We start from the raw sequence: 20,403 nt of genomic DNA, 5'->3' as shown, positions 1-20,403 counted from the left end.
TGAAAAACGGTCTGTTTCAGATCACAAAACCTGGTGAAAGCGCTGTTCTTGTGTTGCGTCCAGAATTAGCGTCTCCTAACTCCTGATACTCCTGATATAACGGTAGAGGCTGGAAATGCAGATTCATTTGCTGACTATCTTAAAACTACGAGGCGATCTTAACGAGAGGGTGGATGATAATAATTGTAATGATGATAAACTTTAATTATGTAGCACCTTTCAAAACAAAGATACAAAGTTATTTGCAAGACAAACTTCTAATTGGTAGAAAAACAATATTAAACAATTTGAAGGAGTTTAAAAGTTATACAACATTGAGTAAAGGAGCTACAAATAAGTAACGTAATTGAGATAATAGAAGTTAAATGAATGCATTTATATAACCACAAACCCGATTACTTAGCACTTAACTGCATTTTAGAGCTTAGAACAAGTTTCTATTATTCACGATAGAAAAATGTAAAATTAAAAATGCCATATAGGAAATCTCCAAACGTAAACATTTGAACTTTATCTGCATTACTGTGGACATGGACTACTTTTCCGTGGCCTTAGTCAGAAGGTGCTTTTTGAGACAAACCCGGTTCTAACTTGTTGTTTACAGTGTTTGTGAAGGTCAGCTGATTTCATTTTCCTCTGCAGGAAAAATGTGCAGTTTGTTTGTTAGCCAGCAGCATTCTAAATGTGAGAGAAATAGGAACTTATTGAAGCTGAGGGATCCTGTAAAAAAAACAAAAAAACACCTGGCACAAATACTATTAATAGGGATAAAAAATAGCAGCACTATTCGAGTTTCCTGCTGCGATAAATAAACCAGATTATGCTCTAAAAATAAACTATTATTTGACCCAGGTTACTTACCGATGAGCATCGTCACTATACCTCTAAAGACTCAGAGAACCGGGGTTACGTCTGTAACCGCTTGTGAGCCAAAAGTGCAGTAATATCATAAAGTATGTGAATTATGTGGAGAAAAAAACGTGAAAATCTATTTGTACAGATACAATGGTTTAACCGTCCTGTTACATTGTTGTATTCAATATGTGGAAACTTTATGTGATTGTGTGAAGAAGAGTTTTCTATTATTTATTATTTTTATTCATTTACTTGTGACCTGACCAAAATACAACATCTGTCTGTTCTGTCCAAAACTGATGATCATAATGTGCAATGTTACAGAGGGAAATATATGTATAGGGATTAAAGATTATATCATGACAAAAATATCTGAAAGCCCAATCGTTTTTTGACCAAAAAACCCCCCAAGATAAATGAAAGTGAAATAGATTTATATCAGCTTTAATAGCATCAGATGTAGGTATATTCAGAGATATGATGCCACAGCCAAAACAACTGAAAAAGCGTTTTGCAAACAAAATGTACATCGTCATGAGGTAATGCATGGTGTATACAAATGGCCTCAGTCCGTCCTCCCTGAGCATGCCTTTAACACAAGCTCCATGCAGTTACATTCATTGAATCACCATGTACAGTGTGACTGCAGCTCTCCCAACAATCAAACGATTAAACATCAAATAAAGACGCTGATATTCTCTGGCAACCTGACGCTCTGTTGCCTAGAAAGTTGCCCTTTTGTATCATCGCTCTCAGCAACTAAGAATATCATCTTGAGATAATATTGAGCATTCCAAAGCATGCTAAACTGGCAGCAGGAAGACGAAGCAGCACAGACATCCGATATATCTTTGATTAAAAGGGTCTCATCGATTACAATCTTTCGCTTTCAATTTAGGAAGTGGAAGTTATTCTGCAAAACCTGGCAAGTATGTTTTTACCTGTGAATATAATATATATATGTATATATACGTTCAGGTGTATCTAAAGGCACAAGGTGTGGCAGAGTGGAGAACGGACTTTTCTAGGATTGTTCAAGGGGAAATTCATTGATCTGTCATTTATCTCTTTGTTTTCAAGGTCTCTGATTGGCTGATCAGGAGCTTTACAGAGTGAGTGCAAAGCTTTACAAGACTAATTGACCGGAGGAGGCTTTCCTTTTCCTGCTGTACTCTTCTATGATCACACAACTGACTGTAGAACTGTTGTGAGTCCCGGGAACGCCTGATTGGCTGGTCAGTGTCCCTGCAGGACTTACAGATGCAGTCAATCACAACAACTAAGAAATAATTATCCGTCATTAAACAGTTTGAGTAGGATTGCTTCATACTTAAATATATATCTCAGCAGGGGACATACCTTATTTTTTAAGCTTCGTAGTGTTTGATTTTTGATTGTCACCTATTGGGAGACAGAAGAAGTAACTGGGAAAATGTAAAAAAACACTTCAGCAATAAGACATTAGCATAGGTATTAGGTGTTAGTGGGGAAACGCTTTAACACAATTTAACAAGCTGTGTGTCTATGTTGTCACAAATAGTGTTTTTGTCTGCACAAAGTGGCTAAATTATAACTTCATCAAGGTGAGAAACTCAAAGGCTCTTAGCCCCAAAACATGTATTCTTAAAGGAATACTTGGACATTTTGGGACATATTTGCTTTTTTTGCAGCGAGTGAGATGAGAGGATTGATACCACTCTGCGTATTGTTTGGTACAAATCTTCTCATCTTCTCGACAAGAAGCACGCTCCCTAAATATCAAACTATTCTTTTAAATGAATGAATGCTGGTTTAAGATGAATTAGTAACCCTAAAGATCTACGTGCTCCGTCTGGCTCTTCCAGAAAGTCACAGTCCTAAATCAGAATCAGAATAATGCAACAAGTCAGCTGGTACACTTCTCGTTTTTGTCTCGATCAGGGCCTCATTTATAGATTGTACGCTTGAAATTATGCAACAGAATCCATAAATATAAATACAAATTAAATCAGGAGAATCACAGAAAATTGGTTTGGACCTTTTTTTTTCTTCCTGAAAGCATAATTTGGAATTTGGCATTTTCTAAATGAGGCCTCTGATATCTACATTCAGCAAATGAAATATGTTTACACCTCATATTAGTATATACACTGTGGATGTTGCTTCTCTGAGCGGTGGCGGTCTGTGGTGATGGCCTCCCATTGGTGCTCCAACAAGAGGGGTGGGGCTTGTGGTTCCAGGTGTGGTGATGGGCATGCTTCAGTTCAGTCTGCAGGAAGAAACAAAGCTTTAGTTTTAATGAGATTGTGGAACATTTTATGTCCAGTTTCTGTTTTTAAACATTATATTCATGAAAGCAAAGGGAAATGTGCATACATGAAAACATTTGAACTTTACAGGGAGTTAGAAACAAATAAAGGAAATGGGAGCACAATTCGATGCATTTCTGACGTAAAAACGAAATAAGTTCAATAAACTAAATATGAGAAGGCTGCAACAAATACTTTCACTAGAATGTATTATAATGTATTACTCACAGGGTGAACTTGCTGCGGTGGTTTTAGTTGTGGGCGTAGACTCCACCGGCTCTGATGGAGCTGCTGATGGGGGATGACAGCGGATGATGGCCTGGTCGGATGGGCTTTGCTGAGGCACAAACAAAAAAAGAAAGTGGCTATTCAGTAACACCTTTTATTTTCCCTTATGTCAAAGTCTTGAATCTTGTCCGTCAGCTCACCGATCTGTGCAGAGAACCCCCTCCTGGCCATGTTCTTGGCCCGGACGGCCTCTTTGATGCGATCCACTTCCTGCTGGTAGCGCTTGCGGTCCCTCATGGCGTTCTCCTTGGCCTCCTTCAGGGCGTTCTCCAGGGCTTTGACTCGCTCGGCCGTGGCCCTCAGACGCTTCTCCAGCTTGGGCAGCTCGCAGCGAAGGTCTGCGTTGTCTCGAACCAGCTGAGGGCAGTCGTGGAAAGTACAATGTACTTTAGTGTTTCCATTAAACTACTTTATATGTCAAAGGGATATATTTTATTCTTACTGCCAGTACTTTTATTTCTTATTCTTTTTGTACATTTTGCTGTATGTGTGAACTGTGAATGCAGAACTTACTTGTTAATGCATTTTTGCATGATTGTATGCTACTTTTACTTAAGTAAAGGATCTGAATACTTCCACCACTGGCGGAGGGAAAACAGAAATACTACTGTCTAACATGGAACATGATCGCTCCATGTTTCTATTTTGTAAAGCATATTTAATTTATTTCTTGTATAGTCTTCAGTTTGATTATATTACCTGCTTGTGGACCTTAGTGAGCTGTTCTAAGTTGTTCTCCAGGAAGGAGATCTTCTGTTTCTGGGCCACATTTCCAAGTCCCTCCTCACAGTCCAGCTCTGCACTCTTGGGGGGGGGGGGAAAACCCACAGAGCTTTATGTTAAACTGGCAGATGAATGACACCAAACAACCAGAGAGAAGGTGATGTACCTTCTTAACCCGCGTAGTGAGATCCTGAACGAAGAGTTTGCGCAGGTTGTGCAGAGTCTGCAGCTCCTTGGCCTGAGAGAACAAAAAGAAAACAATTCAGAAGGTTAGAATTTGACACAATTGACATTTGTACAATTAAATCCTCAAAGGATAAAGCCAGCAATGTATATCAAATTGTCCACAAAAAAGTGAAAGACCTGTACTCTGAGGAAAGAATGAAAACTATGAGAGAAACTGTCACCATATTTAACAAATTCAAATTATCCCAAGGGTGGAAAAAATTATGTAGTGAAATATAATAGTATAGCATGTCGAAAAAAGTCAAAAAACGGTCATAGTATATTATATCGAAAACGGTCATAGTATAGCATGTCGAAAACAGTCAAATATTACAGTGATTTAGCAGTTGCTTTTATCCAAAGCTACTTACAATTCAGTATCTATACACCGTAGGCACAGCTACAGGTGCAATTTTGGGGTTAAGTGTCTCACTCAGTTACTGACATGAGACTAGCGGAGCAGGAACCGGGGATCGAACTGCTGACCTTGTGATTGATAGGCAGCTCTGCTCTCCACTTAGCCACCTCATAGTATAGTAAGACACAAGCCTTTTGTTTTTTTATGAAACAGGCACTTCTTCTGTGTTGGGAACAAACCTATCGTGCCACCAATGCATAAACATAGAGACATGTTCTCTTTGTGGATTTGACTTATTCATTTTGAATGTTGGACGTCAACAAGTACTGCACCTCATATTAATCAAATACGACAAACAACAATTGAGAAACGTGGAGCGGAATAGCTCAGGCGAATGGCGGAAGTACCTCAACCGGAGATTGCTAGTTCAATCCTTATGAGGGCCGACTGATTTTGAGGATTGACGCGCAATTGCAGAGTCAAATACGACAAGAAACAAATCAAGTGTGTGGCGTGGAATAGCTCAGGTTGATGGAGGAAGGGCTGGAGTCTCGGAGATTGCGGGTTCGATCCTTATAAGTACTGAAAGGTTTTGAGGTTTGACATGCAATCGCAGAGTCAAATACGACCAAAAACAATTGAAGAGTGTGGCGTGGAATAGCTCAGGTCGATGGAGGAAGGGCTGGACTCTTGGAGATTGGGAGTTCAATCCTTATAAATACTGAAAGGTTTTGAGGTTTGACATGCAATCGCAGAGTTAAATACACGAAGAAAAGTGTGCAGTATGCGAAAGAGACCGGTAGCGTAGTGGTGGCGTTCGTGGGTCAGCAAGCGTAGGCAACCTGCAGCCACGGACTAAGTGGGTTCGAATCCCACGCGTCTATCTAAGTCTCTAGTGCTCCACCGCGGAGGTGGTGGTGGGGGCATAGTCCCCACCTGTGGTTTCGGAGAGATATAGCCAGGGGGTTATGGGAAAGTAGATGATGACTGGCTAAACTTTAATTAACTTTATTTTAAAGTGAGCTACTTATGCTACTTATGCTACTTAACTTACTTATGCTACTTAACTTACTTATGCTACTTTACTTACTTATGCTACTTAACTTACTTAAGCTACTTATGCTACTTAACTTACTTATGCTACTTTACTTACTTATGCTACTTTACTTAAAGTACTTACTTTACTTACTTATGCTACTTAACTTACTTATGCTACTTAACTTACTTAAGCTACTTATGCTACTTAACTTACTTATGCTACTTTACTTACTTATGCTACTTTACTTAAAGTACTTACTTTACTTACTTATGCTACTTAACTTACTTAAGCTACTTATGCTACTTAACTTACTTATGCTACTTTACTTACTTATGCTACTTTACTTAAAGTACTTACTTTACTTACTTACTTATGCTACTTTACTTACTTTACTTAAAGTACTTACTTTACTTACTTATGCTACTTAACTTACTTAAGCTACTTTACTTACTTATGCTACTTTACTTACTTTACTTAAAGTACTTACTTACTTTACTTACTTATGCTACTTTACTTACTTTACTTAAAGTACTTACTTATGCTACTTAACTTACTTAAGCTACTTTACTTACTTATGCTACTTAACTTACTTAAGCTACTTTACTTACTTATGCTACTTTACTTACTTTACTTAAAGTACTTACTTATGCTACTTAACTTACTTAAGCTACTTTACTTACTTATGCTACTTTACTTACTTTACTTAAAGTACTTACTTACTTTACTTACTTATGCTACTTTACTTTACTTTACCTTACTTACTTTAATTTACTTTACTTTACTTATGCTACTTTTTCGGCCAATAAAAGACTTCTGTAATGGCTTTAGGACATATGTCTGGCTTGGGATGTGAACCAGTGACCTGGTGCATAAGCAATCAACTTCTTTTGTCACCCTTGTATCTGGCAGAGCCATCAGTTCCAACCAACCACTATGTTCTTTGGGCATATTTGTCTTTCCCCGCTGAGACATTTCACCCAAAAGGCACAACATAAGTATCGAACCAACAACCATCTGCTTACCAATCACTCCTCTATCTCCCCACACTATTGGGCCCAGCACACTTTTGACTGTTCGACGGGCGTATTTGTCTTTCATGCTCAGAGATTTCACCCAAAACACACTGCAAAAGCACCATACCAGGCTTGAACCTACAACCACCTGTATCCCAACCACTCCTCTTTCTCCCCGCACTATCAGCAGAGACACACAGATGCCTGTTCTCCGGACGTATTTGTCTTCCCCGCTGAGGTGCAGTTGTTTTTTTGGGCCAAATCTCAAAATGACACGGTCAAATACGCAAAGAGAAGCATTAAATGTGTGCTTGCATTGGTGGCGCAGGAGGTTTGTTCACGACACGAAAGGGCCCCGTGTCTGGTTCAAGACCTGCTCGGTACTGAGGCATGTGCAACTGTAAATAAAATAGGAATAGATGCCAAAATAGGAATAAATGCCAAAATAGGAATAGATGCCAAAATAGGAATAGATGCCAAAATAGTTCAGTAAACACAATAAATAATTGCATGAATAAGTTAGTTAAGGAATGTGTCCAAAAAAAGTAAACAAACAAATGAATGACACTTTATTTTATAAATATTTTTTTTAAATAAAATAAAAAAATTTACGGCATAATTTTTCCGACATGCTGTACTTTACTTTTTTCTTCTCAGCAGGGAAGACACACGGACAACAGGTGTAAGTGTGGGAGATAGAGGAAAGATAAGGTAAACAACAACAAAGGCAACCAAAACAAAGGGCACGAGCGTGTACAGCCAATATACTATGTAAACACGTACATAAACCATGGAATGAAAGACAGTTAAGGAAGTAAATATAAAAGATAATAATTAATAAAATTAATGACATTTTATAAATATTTTTTTAAATAAAATAAAAATTTTGAGGGTGTTCCGGGGCCGATTTCTAACCAATCTTACATCTCTATGAGCTATTTGTTCTGATATTCTACTGTTTGTTTCCTTAACTAAGGGTGTTGGTCTTAAAATGTCACTGCTGCTCAGGATTGAACCAACACCCTCATGTCATCTTACCATCACTCTGAAAAAAGTCAGAGTATAGCGTGTCGAAAAAAATATGCCGTAAAAAAGCCAAAGAATTTACAATATGCCTTAAAAAATTCAATTTTATTTAAAAAATATATTTATAAAATGTCATTACTTTTTATGCTTACTTCTTTTTTTTGAGATATTACCTTTTTACCTATCTTTCATTCTATGGTTTATATATGTGTTTACATAGTATATTGGTTGTACGCATGTATGCTTTGTTTTATTTGCCTTTAGAGTTATTGATACTTACGCAGCTATTTATTCTGTTTACGCAACTATTTTGGCATCTATTCCTGTTTTGGCATCTATTCCTATTTTGGCATCTATTCCTATTTTATTTACGGTTGCACATGCCTCGGTACCGAGCAGGTCTTGAACCAGACACGGGGCCCTTTCGTGTCGTGAACAAACCTCCTGCGCCACCAATGTAAGTACACATATGAGGCTTCTCTTTGCGTATTTGACCGTTTCATTTTGGTATTTGGACCAAAAAATAACTGAACCCCGTAGGGTTTGAACACACAACGTCAGGTCTTTAAACCCACGTCATATCACTTTGAGCTGTTTCACATTTAACAGATTCATAGGCCTTTTGACTCCTCCAAATGGGGTATTGGCCTTTAAAATTCGCAGTTTCTAACCAATCTCACATCTCTATGAGCTATTTGTTCTGATATTCTACTGTTTGTTTCCTTAACTAAGGGTGTTGGTCTTAAAAAGTCACTGCTGCTCAGGATTGAACCAACACCCTCATGTCATCTTACCATCACTCTGAAAAAAATATACCAGTATAGCATGTCGAAAAAAATATGCCGTAAAAAAGCCAAAGATTTTACAATATGCCTTAAAAAATTAAATTTTATTTAAAAAATATATTTATAAAATATAAAATGTCATAAATTTTTATGCTTACTTTTTTTTGAGATATTACCTTTTATATTTACTTTTTGAATTATCTTTCATTCCATGGTTTATGTATGTGTTTACATAGTATATTGGTTGTATGCATACACTCGTGTCCTTTGTTTTATTTGCCTTTAGGGTTATTGGGGGTTATTTCCTTAACTATTTATTCTGTTTACGCAACTATTTTAGCATCTATTCCTATTTTGGCATCTATTCCTATTTTATTTACGGTTGCACATGCCTCGGTACCGAGCAGGTCTTGAACCAGACACGGGGCCCTTTCGTGTCGTGAACAAACCTCCTGCGCCACCAATGCAAGTACACATATGAGGCTATCACATGATGAGTTTGACACCCCTGACACTCGAATTACACAAGCCAACTTCAAATCACATTCGTGAGACAATTTGTCTAATTTCAGATTAGATTTTAGAGGAGATGGTGCATAGTTACAAAATACTTTCACTTCAGGTTACTAGCAGACCACTTCAAGGTGTCTCTCAGAGAGAACCAGGACATTTCAAAATTAAAGCCCTATAAAATGTCATTCACGAGCCAACTTCAAATCACATTCATGAGACAATTTGTCAGAACACCATTGGCCTGCGGGTTGCATAAAACTGTGGAGTGCAACAACTACTATACAAAATGTAAACCTTCATACAGGTTAACTTTCAGACACTTACCACAGTCTCCTCTAAGCCCTTCAAGTCCTCTCTGGCCTGCTCGCTCTGTTCATTCAGCACTCTGGACACAAAACAGAGACATTAACACCAGCATTTACGAATCAACGTGTACTACATCTGACACTAATAAACAACAGTGCAGTTAGATGCCTACATGAGTTTCTGTAGCTTTGCATCCTTCTCCTGCTCTTCAGCCTTCAGTTTGTCATAGTCCGACATAAGTCTCTCCTGCTCCAATAACAAACCCTGGTTTAGACTGTGAGAGAAATAGACATGGCAATAAATAGAAAAGTCATTTTTTGGACCTTTATGAGACCTGTGACAGCAACAGAGAGAGAGAGAGAGATTTTCATGCAAGATAGAAATTTGCTGGGTCTAGGGGTCCAAATTGGTATGCAGCATGGATAGCAGCACAAGCGTCGCACATTATTCTACAATAATACTAAAATAAAATACAACTGGACGTCACCAGTGGAGATGTGTCCTTACTCTGTGAGTTCGTCCTGCACCCTCTGCTTGTCTTCGATCTCGTCTCGGAGGCGGCTGAGCTGCTTCTGGTGAGCCTCCCTGTGGTTCTCCAGCTGCTCCTCCAGCGTTTTCTGGAGGACGGATGGAGAAAGAAATACACATCACAGATTTATCATTCAAATAAAAAAAAATTAGAAAATCATTCAACTGTTTTCCAGCTGTGCTTTCAGGTCACCTTGATGTCCTCGTCTCCACCCGGTCTGCTGATGTCCTCCTTCTCCTTCTCCTCCCCTAACACCTCATGTCTTTTCTCTGAGACCCAACAAAGAAGATCAATTGTTTCAATCTATAGGTGGCGGTTAACAGCGAGAACAGGAAATAAAGACGATGTAGTTTGGTGTACTGACCCTGCAGTTTGGTGAGCTCCTCGGTCAGAGCGTCCTGACTCTCCTCCAGCTGCCTCTTCTTCTGCTCCATGTTCTGCATGTAGTCAGTCAGAGACTTGATCTTGGCCTGGTGCTGCACACAAGGGGGGACACCCTAGATGTCACATGTGTGTATTTTTGAGTTTCCACATTTTTGAGTTTCCACAGAAACAAAGTAAAAATAATATTTGGTAAATATATAATATGCACATCCGTTCATTTTGAGAGGTGCAATAACCACGAATTTGCCTCTTGGATATTTTATTGACAAAGTAACAGAAGTGGGTGGATAACAAAGCAATTTCAAATGTTTTTAAATGTTATTGGGACATTTAAGGGGAACGGTTGGGCCTAAACTTCATCTTGGTCGAAGTTGTAAATAAAAAAGCTGCTTTGAAACAATGCAAATGTAGGACTCCCAGAGACCACTGGACCTCAGATAAGGAGCTGCATCTCTCTGCACAATACAAGGTGACGGATACCTGGGAGATGAGAAGCTGACAGGACGCCAGCTCCTTCTCATTTGCCTGGATCTTGCGGTGGGCGTCGGCCTGAGCGCTCTCCAGCTGCTTGCTGCGGTTCACCAGAGACTTGACCTCGGACTTCATCTTGCTGATGTAGAGGCGAGCCACGGTGAACTCCTCCTCCACCGCCGAGCCGTTCCCCTTCGTCTCTGAGGACTGAGCGAGTTGGGGGGGAGGTTAGTACGTGAGTGCGAGAGAGGATGTGTGAGCGAGCGTTTGTGTCCGTTCTCACCGCGCCGATCTTCACGTCGCTGGTGCCGATGATGGCGCCGATGTCGCTGAGGTCACGCAGCAGCAGGTTGAGGACCTCGGCGGCTCTCTTCCTCTGCAGGCCGTTCAGCTCCTGCAGCTGACTCAGCTCCCTCTGCACCGCAGACAGCAACGCCTGTCCACAACACACACACACACACACACACACACACACACACACACACACACACACACACACGCACTTCAGTGGCATGCATTTGTTGTGTCTATCTGTTAAAAAGTGCTCAGACAAAAGTAATGTAAGATAAAGAAAAGCAATAGAAGTGATTTAACCAATAAATACTAAATAAAATAATAAAAACATTAAATAATATTAAAATAAATAAAATAAATAAAATAAATAAAATAAATAAAATAAATAAAATCATCTTTTCTAAATATTTTTTATTACCATTACAGCCTTGTGTTGGATGATGGGAAACATAGTTCTAGTTGCATTGCAAGTTACACATGTATAGATTTGTATGTATGTCAGTGATCTTTGTGCAGTCCACTCACCGTCTTGTGCTGCAGCTCCTCGATCAGCTGCAGGTTGGTCTGATCCCTCTCCTCCACCTCTTGGCTCTTCTGGTCGTAGTTGACGGCCAGCTCCTCCAGGGCCTGCAGCACCTCCTTCACCTCCTCCTTGGCCAGCTCGTTCTCCGTCTGCAGCCGACACAGCTCCACCTGGATCTTCTCGTAGTCGCGCCTCGTCGACGCCAGCAGCTGGACGTACACACGTTTATACCAACATAAACTAACGTGCATATATAGTTTATGAAACAGAAAATGAAAGTGTCATGGGCTGGGAGATAAACCTCTTCCTGGTCCATCATCTGCTCCTTGAGTTTCTCCGCCAGCTGACTGTGTTGGTTGATCTCATCATCCTGTAGAAATAATCAGAGGATATTAAGTCAGTAACTAAAAGTATTAACAGTGCAGATGTATCACTATATACTGCAAGTTTTTTGTTCTTCTTTCAATAAATCTGATGTTTTCATGATTACTGGAGGAGGAGGAGCCTCTTCATCAGTGTCACCTTGTCATCCAGCTGTTTGTACAGGTTACTGATGTCCTCCTCGTATTTGCTCCGCTCGTCGCCAGAAACCGAGACGCCTCCCACGGGCGGCAGCAGGTTGTCGATGACGGGGGTGTTGTCGCACGGCTCGACGCTCTTCTGATCTTTAGAGCTCAGCTGCTCCTCCTCGGGGACGTCCTCCCCTGTAACGGGGACTCACCGGTTAGATCGATTCGCATTGTGTTACGTAGAGTAAAAGCCACGTCACAACACATTGTGTAGTAATACACATATGACAGTGAAATCATATCCTTTTTTTTTATCTCTGGTTATGTTGACCTCAGCACGTAAAGACTTGTTCTGTAATTATTCCTAATTGTGACGAAAGTCATCAGTAAATGAGAAGATGGAGAGAGTGAGAAGGTAAAGAGCTGCTCCGTTTAAAAGGCTCGGCATGGAGCCAGCGGCTGAGTCATGGCAGAAACACTGCATCAGCATAATGTGTGTGTGTGTTTAGCTTTCTGTGTAGGCTTTAGAGGCTGCAGCTGATTTGTTGCTACGGAGGGGGAGTGTTATCAGCAAGGGAATTAAAAGAATTAAAAAAAGCAATGGCCAGAGAGAGAGAGAGGGGGGAGGAATGGAGGGAGAGTGGAGGGGAGAGAGACAATAAAGCAAAGAGGAGAAGAGAGAGCGGTTACCATGCCAACAGAGATGGTGAAAAACAGGGCGAGGATGATGTGAAGGAGTCACTGCAGCCTCAGAAGAGAGGAGGACAGAAACAAACAGAACAGATAGCATGAAGCCCTTCATAGTGTGTTAATCTATCTACTGTTACACGGTGTTCAATAAGGTTGCAGCAAAACATATTGTAGACCAGTCTAACCAGACTCCATCGACAAAAACAGGGACTTCACCTCACACAACATGGGAGTTGGTGGTCTGCTGCTGCCTCGATTGGCTAGTTTGTTTGTGTTATTGTGTGACTTAAAGGGTTAGTCTGAATTCCCCAAAGTGACACCAACAGGGGACAAATGAGAGGAGAACCGTGACAAAACAACAGCACTAAATGAGGGAACATCTTTAAGGTGCTCATCCGTCCTATAGAGCAAACATTTGGGGTTTTCCTCTGTATCGTTGCATCTCACCGTTCCTCCAGCGGTTCAGTTCAGCCTCCAGCCTCTGGATGATGGTTTTCAGGCTCTTGTTCTTCTCCTTCTGCTTCTCATATTTCTTCTTCCACTCTTCAGCCGTCAGCTCCAGGTTCACAGACACTGTGTTCTTGATGGTCTTGGCTCTAAAGTTAGGTTTGTTTGGAAGTTAACAGATCAGTTAAAGCAGCCTTTGCGTAGCCACAGTCTACTCACACAGCTGCTTTCATTTAACGTGCTCGATTAGACTCTAGTGCAGCTGTTCCCTCACTCTACTGTCTGCTTTGTGGCACCTGTTAGTGTGGGACAAACGAGTTACATAGAGTATCTCAAAAAATGATCAACTTTAAAACAAGGTACCACTCAAAAATACCAAACGTAGCCACAAATACTGCAAATAGTGACTAAAACTCTACACAGTCATTAGAATACTAATTCAATTCAACACACTCAACTGTTTCTCAGCATTTCAACAGGCATTCTCTTGCTGCAGCTGAAATGAATGCAATTAATTAAAAAGATTTGTTTTGAGTGTCAGTGTTAAATTTGATATTAAACTAAAGTACAAGGTTCAAGATTCACGGCTGCAACAAAGCAGATGTGAGAAACTGTGAACATCAAACGTCCCAGCGTGTTAAACTGAAGATGAACTAACTGTTGCATCCGTCTGTAGGAAGTTCTGATCTCTCCTCTAATGCTGGAAATCTCACTCTGGGCTCAAGCTCATCATTTCCCCTCAGTTTCTCCTCAGCAGTGGGCAGATGGCTGCACAGTAATCGTTCATCAGCGCAGCAGTGACCGATGAACGATTACTTCACTACTCCGTCACATTATTACGCTGCTCTCGTGGATTCTCTTTAAAGACGTGACCGGGTAATAAACAGGGAATACAGATTAGATACAAAGCCCGATTGTGGATCAATCTTAGTTTTAGAAGGCAACATGAGCTGAAATAAAAAACAGAACAAGGTGTGGAGAGTTTCATCAGAGGACCTATACATAGAAACAAACCCAGACGCACAGCGGGGAACTAAAAGCCATCTGGTTGCTTGTTTTCATCACTGACGTCAACCCTAATGAGTCACTAGGTTGTTGTTCATCACAACACACACAAATAAAGATCGAGTTACAGGTACCTCTGTCCAAACATGAGCGTGGACTTGGTCTCGCACTCGTTGTAGATGGACGGCGAGCAGCAGATGATGATGGTGGTGCGACAGTTTCCCCCCAGAGAGTCCTGCAGGATCCGAGTCATCTTGCTGTCTCTGTACGGCACGTGGGATTTCTGAAAAAGAAAACACACTTTAATTCACATTCTTCAGATACGTGGAGGTGGAGCTCACTGCGGGTTAACCTACCGTTCCCTCGGCCAGAGCTGAAATGACGTTTCCCAGCGCTGACAGAGATTTGTTGATGTTCTTCGCCTCATCCAACACGGCTCCCTCTGCTCCCGTCTTACTGACCTGTTCAAACAGTTATTAGATATCATTCCACTTCACGTGAACTCTTATCTTCCCGGTCTCACTCTCAGGGTTACCTTCTCGCTGCCCGCCAGGTCGACCAGGTAGAGCTTCCCCGACAGCTTCTTCTCCGTCTCCATGTTCTCCTGCTTGATGTTGATGAGGAAGATGCTGTGGCTGCGAGAGCTGTGCTCATTCATGTCTAGAAACAAGAATCAGTTTACTACTGCAACCTCTGCTTATTACATGTATGTAGCTCAGTGGTGGAAAGTAACTGAGTACAGTGCTTAAGCACAATTCAGAGCTACTTCTACTTTATACTTCTACTTTATTCTACTCTGTACTCCAACAACATATGACGATAGATTACAGTGGAGTCTGTGACCTTCCTGTTCTGCTGTTGCTCTGTTTCTGTCTGCAGGGCTGCACACCTGTTGGAGGGTAATCAGCATGATGGCACACACCTGGGCCCGCTGTGCCCCATGCATGTAATGCTTACCCTACACTAGGAGACACACTGAAGACAGGGGACAGGATATAGGACTTTGCATAGACAGGGGATCTTGCAGGGTCACTATTTGCAAGATTCCTTGTGTAGGTCCTCAAAGGCCTATATGAAAGATGAGAAAGATGTCTTTGGTTGAGATTAACATACACATTTAAAGATACATACTAGTCACTGCCACGTGCCGATTGTTTTTGCCCTCATCGATGACGTCCATGACCTCCTCTGGACTGGACACAAAACGCTCAGTACAACCCTGGCAGAGACAGAGAAACAGTCTCAGTTCACCACGTATTCAGATGTGTAACTGAGACCATGTAACCTGTGTGCATATGAGTGTAATGCCAATCCTAAAGTCAACAATCTGAACTATCACAGTCTGAACGGATTTTGAATTTGACTAATCTGGCTGCTGGGATATCAAACATGACGCCAGTTTACCAACCTTCACATAGGGAACTCTGTTTTTGTCTTCATGCACGGCGAGGTTCGTCTTCGACACTTCAAACAGAACAAACAATGTTGATTCGTAAAAATAAAACGGGGTAATCATGCCAAATACTCCAATCCTCAGTTCAATTCACCGTAAAGGTGACACACTTGAGTCTTACTCACCATCCAGCAGGTCTCTGATCTTATCCATGTAGATCTCAAAATAGGAAACCTGCACAGAATATGTTGTTCATTTATTTATATACATGCAAAAACATCATTGGCTGGAACTTGAAAACGATTTTCTTCATCAACCTTCCAAAGCCCAACAGGCACGTTATGATTCATCACTACAGATGTTTCAGTTATTGTTTTCCGATGTTTCTGCCGCGTCAAATGTTTTCACCTTGATGTGGAACTCGAGGTTCTCGTCCATGGAGTAGATGTGGTCAAAGATGTCGTGGGAGATGCGAGGGATGATTCCCATCAGCTGGTGGTCGTGCAGTTTCCCCTGAACACAGCAACGCATATATTCACGTTATTGACGCTACTATGTGGAAGCGTTCAAACACACCAGGACGACGCTCCATGGTTCTGTGACGCTGCAGATGTAAAACATACACAGTCAGGAAAAACCTTTGTTCAACTTTGAAGCTAGTTTTTAATCGGATCGTCGCGCTTTAAGATGGAATAAAAAGTTAATGCAAAGACAGAGAAGCAGATGTTTTTCATCACAGATCAGAGAATTACTGCTGTCTTGGTGGATTAGTCTACTAGCTGAAGTAATTTGCACTCATCTCGAAATGAATGGTGCAGGATGATGATCTCCTTTGAGTGCAGCCTGTGCAAAGAATTCTGCTTTTTCCACTTAAAGTCTGTACATTGCACACAGTGAGTTTAGACATCAACGCCTTGCTGAAAAGCTTTGGAAAGGTTTGCAGGAACTGAGCTGAACTTCTATCAGGCTTTCGATTCCTCAACTTTCAACCGTCGCAGGAGATTGGATTTAGTGTTTGTGTAAAGTCTGTTACACAATGCCGGCTCTGCTCTAATCCTCTGGCTGGAGAGGAAAAGATAAAGGTCACTACCGGTCTTTATTCAATGGCTCTGGCTCTCTGGTTCATCCTCCGGTTGATTGACTGTCAGTGGAGGAGTTGCTGACATGAAAGTTGGACCGAAGGAGTGTCTCACCTCCATGGTGTGTGTCTTCCCGGAGGACGTCTGTCCGTAGGCGAAGATGGTCCCGTTGTAACCGCCCAGCACATCTGGAGCGACACGAACACACGGGCATGAAAAACAGCTGTCCACTGTGACTACGATGCCATGTGTGCATAATAATGAAACGGACTAATGCTGCTGTTGTTGCTACTATAACTGCTTGCTTCATATAGTCACATAATAATAACTTTATTTATACAGCACCTTTAAAAAAGAGAGTTTATAAAAGCAGGATATTTTAAACAAAGATGAAACAGCACAATAGATACAACTATTAAAAAAAACTATAAATACAAATAAAAAGCAATAAAAGGTCAAATGAGGGTAAAAAGACATCATTTCACTTTAGTATTATGTAAAATATACAAAAAGCCTTGAGGACAAAAGATGAGGGGCAGATTGCAGATGGATTAGAGTTACATAAGAACAATGGTGTCGCGGTACCTTTGACGATCTGTTTGGCACACTGGTCGTACACTTGCTCCTGTGACGTGTTGGGAGGCAGCACTCGGTCGAACACGTAGGGTTTACTCTGTTTCAAAGCAACACGGGACACATTAATGACACAAATACACCGCAAACCATCCAACAAGACATCGTATCTTCGGTTGATTGAGCTCTTGTTTAAAAAGGAAATGCCTATCATGAAAGATTAAAATCAGTTTAAGGGCTCAATAATATATGACCGGCTAAAACGCAGATTTTTGTGGTTACTCCCTGACTTTTATTTCACATAAATCAACGTTTTTAGAGTTTCTTCGTCCTTTTCATCATGATTTATTAAAAGCAGTGCTACAATGAAACAAGCAGGATTATCTGCCAGAAATTATCCTAAATAGTCTAGAAACATATTTTAAATTGCATTGCATTTGAAAGTTACATCAACTGGTGACTGATTCTTGATTTAATCACTATTGTACTTGGAAGAGAACCTGCACTACTGCATGCTTGAGGTACTTCAACATGTAAATTCAAAATGGGACCGTTTAATGACTAGAATCCACTGATAAACTCGATGAGCTGCAGCGACACGCTGCGTGTTTCTCTGCTGTTTTAAAAGTGTAAATGCTCCAGCAGCTCCAAGTCTGTCTGTCCATCCTTCCTCCTGCCCTCGTCCAACTACTGTCTCTGTCTCTCGGGGGGTTTAAAAGCCTCGCCGCTGTGAAACGCCGCTCTCAGCACTTGGGAGCCCCGAGACGAAGCGGAGAAAGCACTGACGGCCGCACTATCAGAGGGTCGGTAATGTGTTTCTGGGGCTTGACTGACGGCACGAGGCGGTGACGAGCAGCTTGTCCTGACGGAACAGCAGTGCTTCTGGAAGATGATGCAACACAATGAATAATGCAGGACGCTGATGGTGAGCGGCTCTGCATGAACGCACTGTGGCTGGGTTCACTTCCTGTCTGTCTGTCTGTCTGTCTCTCTGTGTCTGTCTGTCTGTCTGTCTGTCTCTCTCTCTCTCTGTCTGTCTGTCTCTCTCTGTGTCTGTCTGTCTGTCTCTTTCTCTGTCTGTCTCTCTCTCTCTCGCTGTCTGTCTCTCTCTCTGTCTCTGTCTGTCTGTCTGTCTGTCTGTCTGTCTGCTTGCATACAAACGCTGCACTGCAATGTCATTTTTGCAGATCATCTTGACATATTTTAGTCGCTCATCCCCGTTTTTTTTAGACATAAACTATTATGTAGTGTTCAAGAACGGCTGCGAAAATACAACATCACATGTTTTTGGTCAGGGATGTTCTCACAAACAATCTAGTTTAAGTTCCGGCAGAAATTGCGAGGATGTCTGTGACACAACAGATGCTCTGAAATCAACCTCAGGCTCAAAAGTAGCCGGTCACTGTGGGGAAACAAGGCACTGAAGCAGCCTTCCCTGAGTTCCACATGTAAAATGATGAGTCAGTGGGACCTCTGACCTCCAAATGATCACTTCCTTTAATTGGAAATCAATATTCCTCTGCAGCAAATCTGTCCGGATCAATTTTAAAATAAGCTGAAGTCATGAAAAGGCCTTAAAAGATTATTGTTCTTCTAATAAGTTTGATTTTAAAGCTGTATTCTCGTCGTCTTTTCCACACAGTGTTTAGATGCCTGAGAGGAAACGCATCACAGCTGAGCTTAGTCCTGATTGGCTCTCTAAAATCTGAAATAAAATGCCTTTTTGCTTTTCTTCCTTTGTGATCTGTTTATCCCTGCTGGTGTTTTCTGGTATTTAATAAACATAAAAGTATTTTCTAGACTTGTCTGTTTCTAAATCTAAATATTTAATATACATTTAAATGTCACACACCATTCTTCATTTTATTTGTTTATGGTATTGCTTGTATCTGGTATATTATTAAACTATTTTACAATGTAGATGACATTGTTTTTGCATGAATATATTAATGAAATATGTAGTTATAATGATTAGTACTGTCTGTCGTGCTGTCGTAGTACTACATGCATTTGAAGTATCACAGTACTCTGTTTGGACAGTGGTATTATGTTCCATTATAGACACATTTAGACATGTATCCCTGCAGAGTATCAGAGTAGAACTCACTGATTATATAGTGAATACCTGACACACAGGCCTGCCATCATATCTCTGTAATATAATATAATATAATATAATAATATGGTGGTAGATCATTGTTACACCGCTATGACATCTCCTGCAGGACTCCAGGCTTATTGCGCATTTGGCATCCCCAGCCTGCCTGCAGAGCTCCAGGTGACTTTGCTCCTTTGACACACTGCAGTGTTTGTATTTCCAGCTGCACGCACACACACACACACACACACACACAGACACACACACACAGACAGACACACACACACACACACACACACACACAAACACACCACATCAACATCACAACAAACAGGGAGCGGACAGACTTGCCGTTATGACCACCGTGTCGTCCTCTTTGAATTTGGGGATGTATTTGTCTCCTCTGTTTATTTCGGCCTCGTTCAGGGGCCTGAAGCGGCACATCACCCTCACCCCGCACTCCGCCGCATCCATCATGGCTGCTGCTGGCACTGTTTACACCGCCCTTCCAAATAATGCGGGTGCAAACAAATAAACAAACAGGCTGGGAAACGGCAGTCTATTTTTTGGCAGGGTGGTGCCCAAACTGAGGTTCAGGGACCACCAGCTGGAGAGTTCAGAATTCACTAAAACAGAGAATCACATCATTATTGGCAAATACCGAATTTCCCAGAGGGGGGTGGGGACAAAAACGTCTGGCTTCTTGGTTTCCTCACCGCGAGAAAGTTTAGGAATCTTCCGGTTTATCCGATGCGCAACCTTCCTTCATCCAAGCCGAATACGTCCGGGTATCCTCGGCTGCGCCATGGCCGAACCGGATCAACCGCAGAACCGCTGAAGAGCTCAGAGACCAGCGTGCAGGCCTCGTTCTGCAGCGGCGACACCGACAAAACCGCGCAGAGAGCGGACCGATGCTGTGTTTGCGCGTCCTAACGGTGGGGTCGCTGCACGGTTTGCAGAGGGAGAGCCGGCGAGGATGCGCAGAGACC

The 20,403-nt window shown here is 41.5% G+C and overlaps 1 protein-coding gene across 4 annotated transcripts; it reads right to left on the bottom strand.

Moving 5' to 3' along the window:
- Window positions 1–1,283: 1,283 nt before the first annotated feature.
- On the bottom strand, window positions 1,284–20,403 carry LOC137879129 (kinesin heavy chain-like). Of its 4 annotated transcripts, none has more exons than XM_068719715.1 (27): window positions 20,076–20,403; window positions 19,766–19,919; window positions 17,329–17,416; window positions 16,858–16,931; window positions 16,073–16,177; window positions 15,850–15,898; window positions 15,680–15,735; window positions 15,403–15,490; window positions 14,807–14,931; window positions 14,628–14,732; window positions 14,406–14,554; window positions 13,267–13,415; window positions 12,143–12,324; window positions 11,922–11,990; window positions 11,623–11,829; window positions 11,087–11,239; window positions 10,813–11,010; window positions 10,313–10,424; window positions 10,141–10,217; window positions 9,927–10,036; window positions 9,592–9,693; window positions 9,438–9,498; window positions 4,321–4,392; window positions 4,131–4,235; window positions 3,572–3,788; window positions 3,372–3,480; window positions 1,284–3,103 (listed from the first exon to the last, which is right to left on the bottom strand). In XM_068719715.1, exons 2-26 carry the CDS (start codon window positions 19,889–19,891, stop codon window positions 3,395–3,397), a joined length of 2,865 nt encoding a protein of 954 aa, XP_068575816.1. In that variant the 5' UTR covers window positions 19,892–19,919; window positions 20,076–20,403; the 3' UTR covers window positions 1,284–3,103; window positions 3,372–3,394. The 4 variants fall into 4 exon arrangements, with proteins under 4 accessions (XP_068575816.1, XP_068575817.1, XP_068575818.1 ...); XM_068719716.1 differs by having other exon boundaries at window positions 19,766–20,040; window positions 20,131–20,403; XM_068719717.1 differs by having other exon boundaries at window positions 20,131–20,403.

Source organism: Cebidichthys violaceus, unplaced genomic scaffold (genome assembly GCF_023349555.1).
Source record: "Cebidichthys violaceus isolate CVI_PGR_0920_01 unplaced genomic scaffold, fCebVio1.0.p SCAF_24, whole genome shotgun sequence".
Lineage (NCBI taxonomy): Eukaryota > Metazoa > Chordata > Actinopteri > Perciformes > Stichaeidae > Cebidichthys > Cebidichthys violaceus.
This window is presented reverse-complemented; position numbering and strand designations above follow the sequence as displayed.

Excerpts from the sequence above, each read along its gene's own strand:
- LOC137879129 (XM_068719714.1), bottom strand. The coding sequence starts at position 19,891 with ATGATGGATGCGGCGGAGTGCGGGGTGAGGGTGATGTGCCGCTTCAGG. Across the intron at positions 15,491-15,679 it reads ACAGAGTTCCCTATGTGAAG|GGTTGTACTGAGCGTTTTGT; the intron begins GTTGGTAAACTG and ends TGTCTCTGCCAG. Across the intron at positions 3,789-4,130 it reads TCACTAAGGTCCACAAGCAG|CTGGTTCGAGACAACGCAGA; the intron begins GTAATATAATCA and ends GACTGCCCTCAG.